This window comes from Rhinoraja longicauda, chromosome 36 (genome assembly GCF_053455715.1).
Source record: "Rhinoraja longicauda isolate Sanriku21f chromosome 36, sRhiLon1.1, whole genome shotgun sequence".
Classification (NCBI taxonomy): domain Eukaryota; kingdom Metazoa; phylum Chordata; class Chondrichthyes; order Rajiformes; family Arhynchobatidae; genus Rhinoraja; species Rhinoraja longicauda.
In genome coordinates this window covers 17208674-17222703 of record NC_135988.1, presented here as the reverse complement: position 1 = coordinate 17222703, position 14030 = coordinate 17208674, and the positions used below count along the sequence as shown (strand labels likewise).

At 49.3% G+C, this 14030-nt stretch overlaps 1 protein-coding gene across 2 annotated transcripts in view; it reads right to left on the bottom strand.

The window, feature by feature from the left end:
• Nucleotides 1–14030, bottom strand: part of LOC144610422 (cell division cycle and apoptosis regulator protein 1-like) — a 39008-nt gene that overhangs the window by 18062 nt on the left and 6916 nt on the right. The window contains exons 4-12 of one of the 2 annotated variants that reach the window (XM_078429083.1): nt 12831–12940; nt 12145–12259; nt 11136–11271; nt 7796–7919; nt 7018–7152; nt 6101–6326; nt 4459–4572; nt 3889–4055; nt 1564–1774 (exon numbers count right to left, since the gene is read on the bottom strand). In XM_078429083.1, coding sequence (XP_078285209.1) covers nt 1564–1774; nt 3889–4055; nt 4459–4572; nt 6101–6326; nt 7018–7152; nt 7796–7919; nt 11136–11271; nt 12145–12259; nt 12831–12940 — 1338 coding nt within the window. The remainder of the gene's footprint in view (nt 1–1563; nt 1775–3888; nt 4056–4458; nt 4573–6100; nt 6327–7017; nt 7153–7795; nt 7920–11135; nt 11272–12144; nt 12260–12830; nt 12941–14030) is intronic. The other variant, XM_078429084.1, reaches the window with a different exon arrangement.

The window sequence follows — 14030 nt, the reverse complement described above, 5'->3', positions numbered from 1 at the left end:
GAATTTTGTAAGTTTCTATAAGATCCCCCCTCAATCTTCTAAATTCACGCGAGTACAAACCGAGTCTATCCAGTCTTTCTTCATATGAAAGTCCTGCCATCCCAGGAATCAATCTGGTGAACCTTCTCTGTACTCCCTCTAAGGCAAGAATGTCTTTCCTCAGTTTAGGAGACCCAGACCCATCACCCAGTGAGACCACAGGCCCATCACCCAGTGAGACCACAGGCCCATCACCCAGTGAGACCACAGGCCCATCACCCAGTGAGGGAGCACAGGCCCATCACCCAGTGAGGGAGCACAGGCCCATCTCCCAGTGAGACCACAGGCCCATCACCCAGTGAGGGAGCACAGGCCCATCACCCAGTGAGACCACAGGCCCATCACCCAGTGAGGGAGCACAGGCCCATCTCCCAGTGAGACCACAGGCCCATCACCCAGTGAGGGAGCACAGGCCCATCACCCAGTGAGACCACAGGCCCATCACCCAGTGAGACCACAGGCCCATCACCCAGTGAGGGAGCACAGGCCCATCACCCAGTGAGACCACAGGCCCATCACCCAGTGAGACCACAGGCCCATCACCCAGTGAGACCACAGGCCCATCACCCAGTGGGGGAGCACAGGCCCATCACCCAGTGAGGGAGCACAGGCCAACTTGTTCCATTACCAGCAAGGGAATCGCCGGTGAACATGTTCTTCACCGTCTGGGGGACCACAGACTGACCTGTCTCCACCAGACAGGGGAACCAAAGGCACATCTCATTTTCCCACTAGGAGCACACGCTGATGTGTCATTATCACCCGCGTCAGTATACAGACGCACACCCCGTTCTACAGTGGGGAAGCTCAGGCCAATCTGTGCTGAAGCTTGCTGTGGGGAACCACAGACAGAGCATCTGTGTGGAAACAGCTTCAGCCGGTGGCACTGCTAGACACGGTCCAGAACCAGCTCCCCGGATATTGCCCTGCCTTGGAAGCACACGCTTCACCGCGGATCTCACCCTGCCCGATGCTTCTTGTTGTTGTTGGCTGGGGGTTTGGGGAAGGAGCTGGCATCTCCCACACCCAGCTCCACAACTCCACTGACCCTGGACAACCAGTGGGCCAATTCCCAGTGCACACTCAAACTCCTTGAAGATAAATACTGGTCGCTGACTCTCTTGCTAACCCCCCCCCCCCCCCCCCCCCCGTCTCTGTTTAAGGAATTGTGATGTGGCAGTGTCTTGGTGGAGTCCCATTCACATTCATAAAGAGTGCCAGCAGCTCTGCAGCAATTCCCCGCTGCAGTTATTTTGTTATTTTATCGTCTCACGGTTACGACTATCTTGCCAAATGCTCACTCGAACTAAAAGTTACTGGTCACTCTTGTTATGGCAGTGGAGGGGTAAAGAGTTTGTATCTGTGTGTGTGTGTGTGTGTGTGTATGTAGGTGTGTGCGTGTGTAAAGGTGTGTGTGTGCGCGCGTGTTTGTGTAAAGGTCTGTGTGTGTGTTTGTGTATATGTAGGTGCATGTGTGAATATAGTGTGTGTAAGAGAATGGAGTAATAAAAAAAGATTCAATGCCTCATCTCGGTCCGTGTCCTTGTGCTCTGCCTGCTCCCTGTCAGTCAGTTGTTGCGTGTATCCCAGGGACAGTGCGTCCCACTCCAAGCGAGTAGGGAAGCAATGCCAAACATCCGGCAGAAATACAACCACAGTCTCCACGCGGGCTGGGAGCAGCCGCCCCTCACAGAGCTCTTCAGGATGAAGGTAGCGGATCTCAGCAAAGCGAAACCTGTCACAAGGGAAGAGGGTTACTGGATACAGTAGCACACAGCACCACAAAACCGCCGTCAAAGCTCACAGTCGAATGACACGCGCCGCCCGCACAACTCAAATACCACTCCGCCTGGAGGGCTGCCAACCTCCTCACCCCCAAAAATAAGGGGCAAAGGGTGACGTCACTGCCCCGCGCCCCACGTGACCTCGCCCAGCCAGCGGCCACGTGCCCCATTGGTGGAGCGGGAGCACGTGGCCGCTGGCTGGGTGACGTCACCCTCTGTCCCGTATTTGGGAGTGAGGAAGTTGGCAACCCCACTAATACGGGACAAACTGATTTGGTCCAAAATACGGGATGTCCCGGCCAAAATGGGACAATCGGCAACCCTAACGTTGCCCTCAGCTGCCCATCGACCTCCTCTCCCTCCCACACAGTCTGACCCTCGGACAGAAACGCTCTCCCAGATTACCCCAATGGGAAAAGGCACTTGGAAAAGGCAGGCTTTGCAAAAGGAGGCGAGAACTAGCAGGAGGCATCTTGAACCCATTCCAAGCACTGGCCTTCTCAAGTTCAGGTCAAGTCAACCTCCCGTAGATGGTTACAAGGATGGATCCAAAAGGAAGACACACAAAGTGCTGGAGTAACTCAGGAGTGTGAGGCAGCATCTCTGGAGAACATGAACAGGTGGTATTTCGAGTCGGGATCGTTCAGTCTGAAAAAGGGCCTCAACCCAAAACGTCACCTATCCGTGTTCTCTATAGATGCTACGACCTGGAGTACTGTGTGCAGTTTTGGTCTCCAAATTTGAGGAAGGATATTCTTGCTATGGAGGGCGTGCAGCGTAGGTTCACTAGATTAATTCCCGGAATGGCGGGACTGTCGTATGTTGAAAGGCTGGAGCGATTGGGCTTGTATACACTGGAATTTAGAAGGATGAGGGGGGATCTTATTGAAACATATAAGATAATTAGGGGATTGGACACATTAGAGGCAGATAACATGTTCCCAATGTTGGGAGAGTCCAGAACAAGGGGCCACAGTTTGAGAATAAGGGGTAGGCCATTTAGAACGGAGATGAGGAAGAACTTTTTCAGTCAGAGGGTGGTGAAGGTGTGGAATTCTCTGCCTCAGAAGGCAGTGGAGGCCAGTTCGTTGGATGCTTTCAAGAGAGAGCTGGATAGAGCTCTTAAGGATAGCGGAGTGAGGGGGTATGGGGAGAAGGCAGGAACGGGGTACTGATTGAGAGTGATCAGCCATGATCGCATTGAATGGCGGTGCTGGCTCGAAGGGCTGAATGGCCTACTCCTGCACCTATTGTCTATTGTCTATTGTCTATTGACCTGCTGAGTTACTTCAGCACTTGGTCTTTTTTTCCCCTCCCATGGTTAGACTCAATCGTGAGGCGACGACAAGGGAAGAAGCCCTCTCTGCCCAGGATCCTCTCCATCATTTATCATCCCCAACGTGATAGGGCCAAGTAGCAATCCCACTTTCCGCGCACTAGCCAGCCCACCCAACACTAGTCAGCACCCGCCCGTCAGGCTCACTCTACAAGACAAACAATGGCAGCACTCCTGTTCGAAACTCATTCCCTCTCTGGCACAATGTTCAGGTGTACGGCTGAATTAGTGCATCCATTGAAGCAACAGAAACAAACAAGTTAGCAGTAGTATTTCACCGTAGATCTTGCACGGTGGGCCGTGAAGGAAGCTCCTGGATTCTGGGACACAAAGAGTAATGTTTCTGTGTGCCCCTGAAGTAGGGGGGAAGCTCAGAGTGCACCAACACTGCAGCAGCCAGAAGCACAGACTGACACACGCACAATTCACCAGGTTACCAAGCTAGTGGAGCTCTGAACATCACGTCACTCCTGGGCAGCACTGTCCCTCCTCAGATCCAGACTGCAGCTGCTCGTCAGGCAGGGGGCAACGGACATCCAGACTCATTGTGCCTCCACAGATGCCTCCTCATTCACTGGTGCAACCCCTCAACCCATGCCACCATTCCTGCAGGTGCCAGGAAATAAGATTGACCTCCCCTGTTGTTTTACATGGCACATTGTTCCCCTCCCTAACCACAATCTTTCTCCAGCAAGCACCCATCCACCCGCCCTGCATTAGGAGACTCACCACTGAGTGCAGACGCTCAAATCAATGCCAGTCAGGAACTTGGTGGTGCGAATGGCCGTCTTGATCAGCACCCTGGGATCCTTATCCGGGCCGGGACCATCGAGAGAAGGAGACCAACTCCCACCAATCGCCATGGCTTCCTCCTGGCCCTTCATCCCAACCAAGAACTGCACAAATGAACACGAGAGACCAGAGGAGATGAGCGAGGGGGGGGTTGTAGTGGGAGGGGTTTCTAGTAGTGTGGGAGGTAGGAAAGGGGGAAAGAGAGACCAGGAGGTAGGATGGGGAGAGGGCGGGGGTAGGGGAGCGAAGTGGAGAGAGGGGAGATGCGGGTGGAGGTAGCTCTGTGCCCGATCGTGATGGAGAAGGGTAATTGTAGTGGTGGGGCTAGGCACAAGTGGAAGGGATGAGGTTGAGAAAGGCGGCTGGAGTTGACTGGGGTTTGATTCTCATTGCTTACTGCAGCGTCACTACGGGCTCAATGAAGGAATCATTCAAGTGCAAAGAGACTTGTACCACCGAGGGAAATAATGGGAAGCTGCTTTACAAAGACCCATCACGGGAGCTTACCTTAATCAGCTTTGTGGCATGCTGGGATGGCTCAGCCCTTTCTTTAGGGGCTTCTGCCATTGTGCAGGTCTGGCGGTACAGTTCCAAGAGGTCTGGACAGGACAGCAGTATCACCTGCAGTGTAGAGTGGACATGTCAGTGAAGGAGCTGCAGTCAAGCAATGAACAGCAGACATCTAGGCTTGTTCTCCATAAGACACAACCCACTGAAATCACAGTTCAGCTTTCAAACTGTGCTAACAAGTTTGTTGAATTAGTGGCTGTTATGTGTTATCTATGTGTGTATTGAGTTGACAGGCCTGTAAGCTGCAGCCAGGAAGAACTTCATTGTTCCATAGTCAGCACATTATAACAATTACACACTCTCAACTCTTGGCTTGGTACGAATGGCTCGACGATAATCATGTATTGTCTTTCCGCTGGCTAGTTAGCACGCAACAAAAGCTCTTCACTGTACCTCGGTACACATGACAATAAACCAAACAAAAAAAACTGAAGTCTTCGTCCTGTAACACAGTAACCTGTAATGATCCCAATCTCAAGTCCTCCCCAAAAGATGTGATTTTATGCAAGGCCATTATGTAAATGTTGAAGCTGATTTGTTGGGGGTAAATGTACCTCTCAATGTGTGGGAGCAGAGAGATGGGACTGTGTGTGCAAGCCCATGGGACAGAACAGTGAGATTGCCACAGAGGCCCTCAATGCAATCTTCCCAAGTTTTCTCCACTTGGGAACCACGCTTTGGGATGGGAAAGCTACATTCATTATTCTGCTACTGAAATACGAGGGCAAAGGCCAGGTATTACAAGAATAGTTCAACTTGCATTCATTGCTGGGAATCCCTGGAGCACAGCATTTCACCAGAGAGTTGTGAATCAGTGGAATTGTCTGCCACAGAAGGCCAATTCACTGGATGTTTTCAAGAGTTAGATTTAGCTCTTTGGGATAAAGGAATCAAGGGATATGGGGAAAATGCTGGAACGGGGTACTGATTTTGGATGATCAGCCATGATCATATTGAATGGCAGTGCTGGCTCGAAGGGCCAAATGGCCTCCTCCTGCACCTATTTTCTATGTTTCTATATCACACGACAAAATGACTGAACACTGAAAATTTCACATGGTCATGTTGACCATTCAGCGAGACATAACTCTACTGTTATCAGCAGATGAACATGTAGCTTTCTGTCCCATTAGCTCAGTGATTTATAAGTTAAAGCTGATAACCATGGCCCAAAATACTTTCTGGACACCTCGAGTCACACTTTGCTACTTTGAGTACCTGCCCATGTCTAACCACTGCTGTTCAAGGAAATCTTTAACCAGATCAATAGTTTATCTTCAGTTATGTTAACTTTAACTAACAATTCATTTTGCTGAACTTTACATATGTCATATGGAAGTGCATCTAAATAATACCCTTGGATATCTCCCTGTCTACTACTATCGAATGTGGAAGAAAATTAGTTTACTTCCAAATCCAGGCTCGCACTATGATCTGAAATGTTCAGTCTTCAATCTGTTGAATGGGTTAGTACAAACTTAATGAAATCAAAACAATTGATTCAGTGAAGTTAGTATTAGAGTGATAGGTTCCTTAAAAAATAGCAGTTTGATCTCAAACAACACTCATTGCCGCTCACCTTGGCACTGTAGGTGGAATCAGCATCAGGAGGATCCATTTGACCATCTTGTCCCTCAGTTGGTTCCAGCCCTTTCTCCATCACGTGGAAAACGGACTTCTGGCCTAACTGAAAAGGTTCGGTCAATGGGAATGTATTCACCCAGCTCAGTCTGCCATCGAAAAATGTGTCCGGGATGTTGAGGCAAGGGTAACGCCGCTGCACTTCAATGGTATCACAAGCAGAGCTAAAGGGAAAAGCAGAGGACAGTCTGTTAAACGGGCGATAGACGCAAAAAGCTGCAGTAACAGCGGGACAGGCAGCATCTCTGGAGACAAGTAATGGGTTCACATTAATATTAAGTCTGTTAACAGGCAATCTATCACTGTGGACCAGAGGACATTTCTTCCCTACACCATCAGGCTATTAAACACTATTACCTCCAAATAAGCTCCAAACTACACAGGGGATTGTTTTTATTTTTGCAGTATTATTGCTTAAAATATATATATATATATATATATATACTGAACTTAGACACAAAATGTTGGAGTAACTCAGTGGGACTGGCAGCATCTCTGGAGAGAGGGAATGGGTGACGTTTTGTGTCGAGACCCTTCTCCAGAGATGCTGCCCGTCCTGCTGAGTTACTTCAGCATTTTGCATCTATCCTCTGTTTTAAACCAGCAACTGCAGTTCCGTCATACACGGGTTTCTCCGGCCAAGTTTTTTGCTTTGAGCCAAATGGCTTCCTCCTGCACCTATTTTCTATCAACTCAGGCGAACAGCAGCCAGCCAGCCCAGTGGTCTGGCACCAACATGGTGACAAACTCAGCCGCCACTCTCGAGCTGTATGGAGACTGAAACGACCAGGCTGCACGGTTCACGCGGAAAGACAGCGGTTGCAACAAGCGTGTGAGCATTCAAAGGGCCACTACCTGTCCAGGCAGAAGCGGGAGTACTGCACATTGTAGGAGGGAATGTAATGTCGTGCCTTCTTGGCGGGGCCTTCCCCGGATGCCATATCCTGATACCTCTTGTGGGAGCCCTGGCCCATCCGCTTGTAATTGTCCCTGTGTGGGAATAAACAGGGAGTAAACATCGAGAGATAATCGGCAACTTTGATCACGAGCAAAATCAGGCGGGATTCCTCTAATACAACCAGAGTACGCGATGCCCAAGCCGGAAGACATTTTCCTCAATACCGAGAAAGGAGAAACACGGAAACCTGCTGAAAGCTCACACTCAGACTTGAGTCAGACTTCCAACACAGAGTGTGAACTCACACTGATACAACAATGAGAGCTCACTCTCAGAGCCGGGCTGGTCACAGCATTAGGTGATGCTCAAGACCCTGGTATCAGACAGGGCTCTCAACTGCCTCGCTGCAGGAGAGAACACTGCCAGCACTGAGTCCACGTGATCTGGGACTTCAACTGTGTGACGTCCAAAGCTAATTCAGCTGGATTTAGTCTCCTGCCTTGAAGAGGAACCACCCCAAATAAAACAACAACCACCGCCAATTCATTAGTACGGGTGCCATGGGTTATGGGGAGAAGGCAGGGGTTAAGACGGAAAGATAGATTGGCCGTGATTGAATGGTGGAGTAGACTTAATGGGCCAAATGGCCCAATTCCATCCTATCACCAATTAACTTTTAAACCAGGCGATAAAAAAAAATGTTTCTCAAACTTGCAGGAACGCGAGTGTTTTTACCTTCTGTCACCTCTGCGACCCATGTCCATGCGGCCATTCCTGCCCATTGACCGCATTCCCATGTCCATCCTGCGACCGAGCTGGCCATGGGGACCCAAGTGAACCAGAGGCTGCAGCATACCTTCTGGAAGGTGGGGAGACAACAGGGAACAGAGAGCGTGCATGGGCGGGGGACAGGGGTTGAGAGGGAAGGGGGACAGGTAGAGAAGAGGGGGGCGAGTAAGGTGGGGATTTGACAGTGGAGATGAGGGACAGAGAGGGCAGGAGGAGTCAGGTTGGGCAGAGATAACAGAGAAGAGGGAAAAAGAGAGAAGACGTTAAAACAGCACAACCACCTTTCACGATGCAGACCGCGCGAGGGCAGAGACCACTCATGGATAATACGAGAAATACAGAAATGGTCTAACTCTTATTTTCTTCCATAACTTTAGTTTGAACCAAACATCGTTATGTAAGCTCTGTGATTGAGATGAAATGATGGAAAGTGTGACCTGGATTAGCATGCCAGCCTAGTCTTTGCGCATGGGCCAAGAGCACAAAATGCTGGAGTAACTCAGCTGGGCCAGCGCAGAATGGAGGAACAACATCTCATATTTTGCTTGGGCAGTTTACACCCCAGCGGTATGAACATTTAGACTTCTCCAACTTCAGATAGTTCCCTTGTCCCTCTTTCCCCTCCCCCTTCCCAGTTCTCCCACTGTATTCCCGTCTCCGTTCTACATCCTATCTTTGTCCCGCCCCCTCCCCGGACTTCAGTCTGAAGAAGGGTCTCGACCCGAAATGTCACCCACTCCTTCTCTCCAGAGATGCTGCCTGACCCGCTGAATTACTCCAGCATTTTGTGTCTACCTTTGATTTGAACCAGCATCTGGTTATTTTCCTAGTACACCGCCAAGATGAGGGAAAGACTGAAGTACAGCAGGCCAAGCTTGGCATTTGCAATGCAAACACTAAGAGCAGCTAGAACCAGAAATGGGAACCGGCTTAATGCTCAGACAGCACAGGGCATTTCAGGAATTGCTTGTCTTCCCACAGGTGCTGCCTGGTCTGCTAACCATTTGCAGCATTTTCTGCTTTTGCTGTACATGATTTAGAGAATCATGAACCAGGGTGGCACAGTGGTAGAGTTGTTTCCTTACAGAGTCATAGACCCGAGAAGAGAAGTTTGCACCTTCTCCCTGTGACCGCGTGGGCTTTCTCTGGGTGCTCCGGTTTCCTCCCACACTCCAAAGACGTGCAGGTTTGTAGCTTCATTGGCTTCTGTTCGCTGTAAATTGTCCCTTGTGTGCAGAATAGTTCTAATGATCGCTGGTCGGCGTGGACTATGTGAGCCAAAGAGGCTGTTTCCACGCTTTATCTCTAAACTCTAAAGTGTAAAACAATGCAACCTGGCCACAATTATATTTACCCACACTATTTCCTGGCACTTCATCTGTGACCAAATCTGATTAGTGCCACAGTGCTGGAAGCCACAAGTACAGACCACACATGTACAGCATTGTGTGGAATAGAATACACATGCCTGGAGGGAGCAATCAGCCCTGGGGGGGGGGGGGGTGTCAACTACAACAAAGCTTTACAGTAACAACAATTTTGTCTGGCCCAAGAAAATAATCAATACAGCATTCAAAAATTGGTTCCAGTCACAATAGAATCGCTAAAACTGACAAAAGTATGGCAAAGGATTGAAGCAAGCAGCTTTCAATTGCTACACACAGCAATAAAAATGTAGTACATTAATCATATATGTACATAATCTAGAGCAAATGGACACCTGTGAAGTTATGAAATCCACTAAGTGTGAGCGGGTGAGGTAGAAACTACCAATATTCACGGTTAGATTAAGTAGAAGGGGAGATGGAAAAATAACATGAGCAATTAGAGCTATTCACCCACATGAACGGTAAATAGACTAACCCAAGGCTGGTTGTGGCGTGTTAAATACGATCTTTGCTTATACCTTGGAAATAGAAATTTGCATTGGTATAACACGTTTGTGATCACAGCAAATCTCATAAGAATTTGAAGCCAATGAAGGAGCAAACTGCAGTCATTATTTTTATGAAGGAAATATAGTAGCCAAGCTGTGCACAGCAAGTTCCTACGAGAAGTAATGTGACATCGACCAGATCATCGGTTGAGTAAAGACGATTTGATGATAAAAATGAATATCTCAATCATAAGACGAACACCCTCAGGGTGAATGGCTCCAGTGGGGCGGTGCTCCAATTCAATCTCACCAGTCACATAGTTCCACCACCCCTTCTGTAGTCCTGCCCCTCTAGCAGCATGCCTGATGCAGGATCCCATCTCTCATGAATGGAAACAGGGGTGCAGGCTTTTAGAAGGAAAAAAAACAAACTGGTGATGCTGGTTAAAATCGAAGGCAGACACAAAATGCTGGAGTAACTCAGCGGGTCAGGCAGCATCTCGGGAGAGAAGGAATGGGTGGCGTTTCAGGTCGAGACCCGAAATGTCACCCATTCCTTCTCTGCCAAGATGCTGTCTGACCAACTGAGTTACTCCAGCATTTTGTGTCTACTTGCAGGCTTTTAGAGTTTATAGACAATAGGTGCAGGAGGAGGCCATTTGGCCATTCCAGCCAGCACCACCATTCACTGTGATCATGACTGATCATCCACAATCAGTACCCCGTTCCTGCCTTCTCCCCATATCCCGTGACTCTGCTATTATTAAGAGCTCTAACTCTCTCTTGAAAGCATCCAGGGAATTGGCCTCCGCTGCCTTCTGAGGCAGAGAGTTCCACAGCTTCACAAGTCTCTGAGTGAAAACGTTTTTCCTCATCTCCGTTCTAAATGGCCTACCCTTTATTCTTAAACTGTGGCCCCTGGTTTAGTTTAGCGACACAGCATGGATACAGGCCATTTAGCCCACATTGATCCCCATTCACTCTAGTTCGATGTTATCCCACTTTCGTATCCACTCACTGCACACTAGAGGTAATTTGTAGAGGCCGAACCACCTGCAAACCTGCACGCCTTTTGGGATGCGGGAGGGAACTGCAGCACTCGGAGGAAGCCCACGCGGTCAGAGAGAGAACTCGCAAACTCCACAGCGACAGCATTACCCGCTGCTCCAATATGCCACACAGTTGTGCAAGCTTCAAGGGGAGCACAAACTTCAAAAATCTGACCGTGAAATGAGGTGGTGATCAACGAACAGCTCAACGATCTAGAAATATGATCGGAAGTGAACCTGAGAGGAGGTTAATTTGTTGCATGGAACTAATGAGTAAGGGATGGATGGTGTTGAGATTACTGTAGGTGTTGAGTGGTGGGCACTCAGCACCTCGCTGCTGTGCTGGAGTGTTGATACTCACGTTTGTGGGGGAGCTGAGAGAGCAGTGGCTGTGAAGAGAGCAGGGAGGGAATGCGTGGAGCTTGGAGCAGAGGCTGTGGCTGGGGCTTGGCTCCAAGGATGCCTTGCTTCTGCCCAGACATCATGTGCGAGGGGTTCTGCAAAGAGAAATGATTACAACAGAAGCAGTCAACACGAGGGAGGCTTCTCCTGGGGAAAAAAGATTCCGGAAAACTCAGAAACTTATTGGGGGCAAATGCCCTCTGGAACCTCGGCCATTTACACTGGGTGAGAGACACAGGACAAGCAGAGGCTTATTGCATTTAAACCTTGCTTGGGTTTGGATGGGTGGGGTTCGGGAGTGTTGTGCTTTGGGTTCCAGTGGGATGTGGCAGGGGTAGAGAAGAGCATATTGTCCTTGTGTTTCACCACTTCTGCTCAAATCAAACCTGCAAAGCAAAGGAGCCATTAATGAAGACTGCCTGGGGTTGCTGAGACCTCCATCCCCAGTTTCAGCAGATCCCTGCACAGCCACGAGCATCGATGGGAACAGAACCTCGAATCACACGAACTGCACGGCTGACGGGAGCTCCTGGGAGGAAGCAATGAGCGAGTGTGTGCTGACCAGCTGTCTACCCTGTCTACTTTCAGTTCCAGTCTCAGCATCACGGCTGATACCATAAAATGCAACAAGTACAACTAGCCATCGCCACCCTGCACTGAGGGGCCACAAACCAAAAGGCACACGGCGTTTAGAAGAGCTTGGAGGGACAGGGATGTGGTTCTGAGGCATTCAAGAATCTAGAGGTGAGGGAAGAAATGGGATTCGAGAGGAGCAGCTGAAGGAAACAGAGTCTAAGTTTTGGGGTGGGGAGAAAAATGAAGGGTTAGTAGAAGTGAGGTGGCTAAATGTCATAAATTCCCTTCACAAAAGGGACATCGGAGGCTGTATACAAACTGAACTGAAAGAGATGAATGCGGTATTCTAAGCTGCCTGTCATGCTTCCTTGGCACTGCACTAAAGCCTGTACCTGAGTGGGCTGCACTTGGACTTTCAGTGCGCTCCATTGCACTGAGTGACTAGAGTTGTACACCGCCTTCACCAGTACTCGCTCCCCAACCTGGGGCATTCGACCCTTCACCACACTGCAATACAAACACACGCACAGATCACAACCCTCGCACATACCACAACCCTCGCACATTGCTGCCAGCGCAACATACAATACTCCCAGTGATAGGGGCATCCCAAAGTGGGCATGGGTCACTGATGGCTCAGGGCAAAGTCCGATGGTTATGAGGCACTATCCCACTGGGCACAATGCCCCATTAAAACAGAGGACCACAGCCCTAAGGGCACGGTGGGCAAAGTCACACAAGATGCAGGGACCACTGCCCAACAGGTTTTGGCAGTTCTTGAAAGTGCCTATGTGTGCATGAGCTTAGACAGCACATTGTGACAGGCTGGTGACTGTGGCAAGTGTCCAACGCTCTTCCAGAGATCAGTGACAGGATCTCTCAGCAAAACTCTCTCTTTAAGCAGGAGACACAAGTGTCAGCCATTACACAAACTTGTCATCGAGCTTGGAGCAAGTGGGATCTGAATGGCTCAGTGGCCAAATCAGCGAGGGGGAGGGGGGGGGGGTGGGGGGAGATATGGGAGCCATTAAAAGGAGCTTCCAATACTACACTCTCTACTGGTTCAAGCACCACTTACTTCAAATGGAACAACACTTCCTCGTCAATGAACCCATAGTAGTCGTGGAGACTTGTGACCACTCCTGTAAACACTCGCTGCTTCTGCGACTGGCCTGACTGCTGGTGGCCCTGCCAATAGCAACAGAACCAGTGTCATTATCATTCAAAGGGGCAACAAATCTCCAGCAGCATACCTTGTCGGGACAGATACCCTACGCTCACAATAAACCACCCGGCTGCAGCTCGCCAGCCAAGCATCTGACCTGACTGGCATTTAACTGCAAGGGAACTCCCCCAATCAAATCTGAATATTCCTGCTTCTCATCTGGTTTATAATTGATGGGTGGCACTCACACCCTTCAATGCACCACGCTAATAATACTGTCAATTGTTTACGCCAAGAAGTGCACAACAAAAATCAGCTGTAACACAAACCACCAGCTGATAAACGGCAATGATCAATTAAGTCCAGGAGTCAAGACCTGCGTAATTGCAGCCCTGCCTGCCCAGGCAAATCAACAGCTCACACTGCACTCTTCCACATGCAAGTTGACATAAAACTACGGCTCCATCTGCTGTCTGGTGTCCTGGCCAGCACTCATCCATCAACCAACACCATCATACAGATTGACGATTTAATCAGCTAATTTGCCACTTGCAGCATCCTTCTGTGTGTAAATGGTTTGACACATTTCCAGTCTTGAACCTCTTCTGTTGTAAATAATAATCTAGTGATCAAACACTGGCACATCCAGCGGAGATGTGCCATGACAATGCAAGTTCCTCACAGCAACAACTTGGTTTTACATAGCAACTTTAATGTAGCAACGTGTCCCAAGAATCTTCAAAGGTGTGCTATCAGACAACATTTGCAAACTGGATAACATGTTAGAGCAGAAGTTTCTTAAATGAAGAGGCATTTGTTAGGTTTAGGAATAGAGTTCCTGGGCTCTACATGGCTGAAAATACAGGTGCCAATAATGGTGGAAAGCGAAGGATGGGAGAGGCCAGAATTTGAGGAACACACAAATGGGGGAGGCAAGAATTTGAGGAACACACGAATTAGAGAGAGCTGTAGGGATAAGGGGTGTTTACAGACAAAGCAAAGGCCCAGTCCTACCAGATCTAAAGCCAGTGTAGGTGGCAGCAAGAGTTAAAAGAGGAGAGGTTGGGGTAGAGTTGGTATGGGGGGGGGGGGGGGGCAGGGGTTAAGACAGAG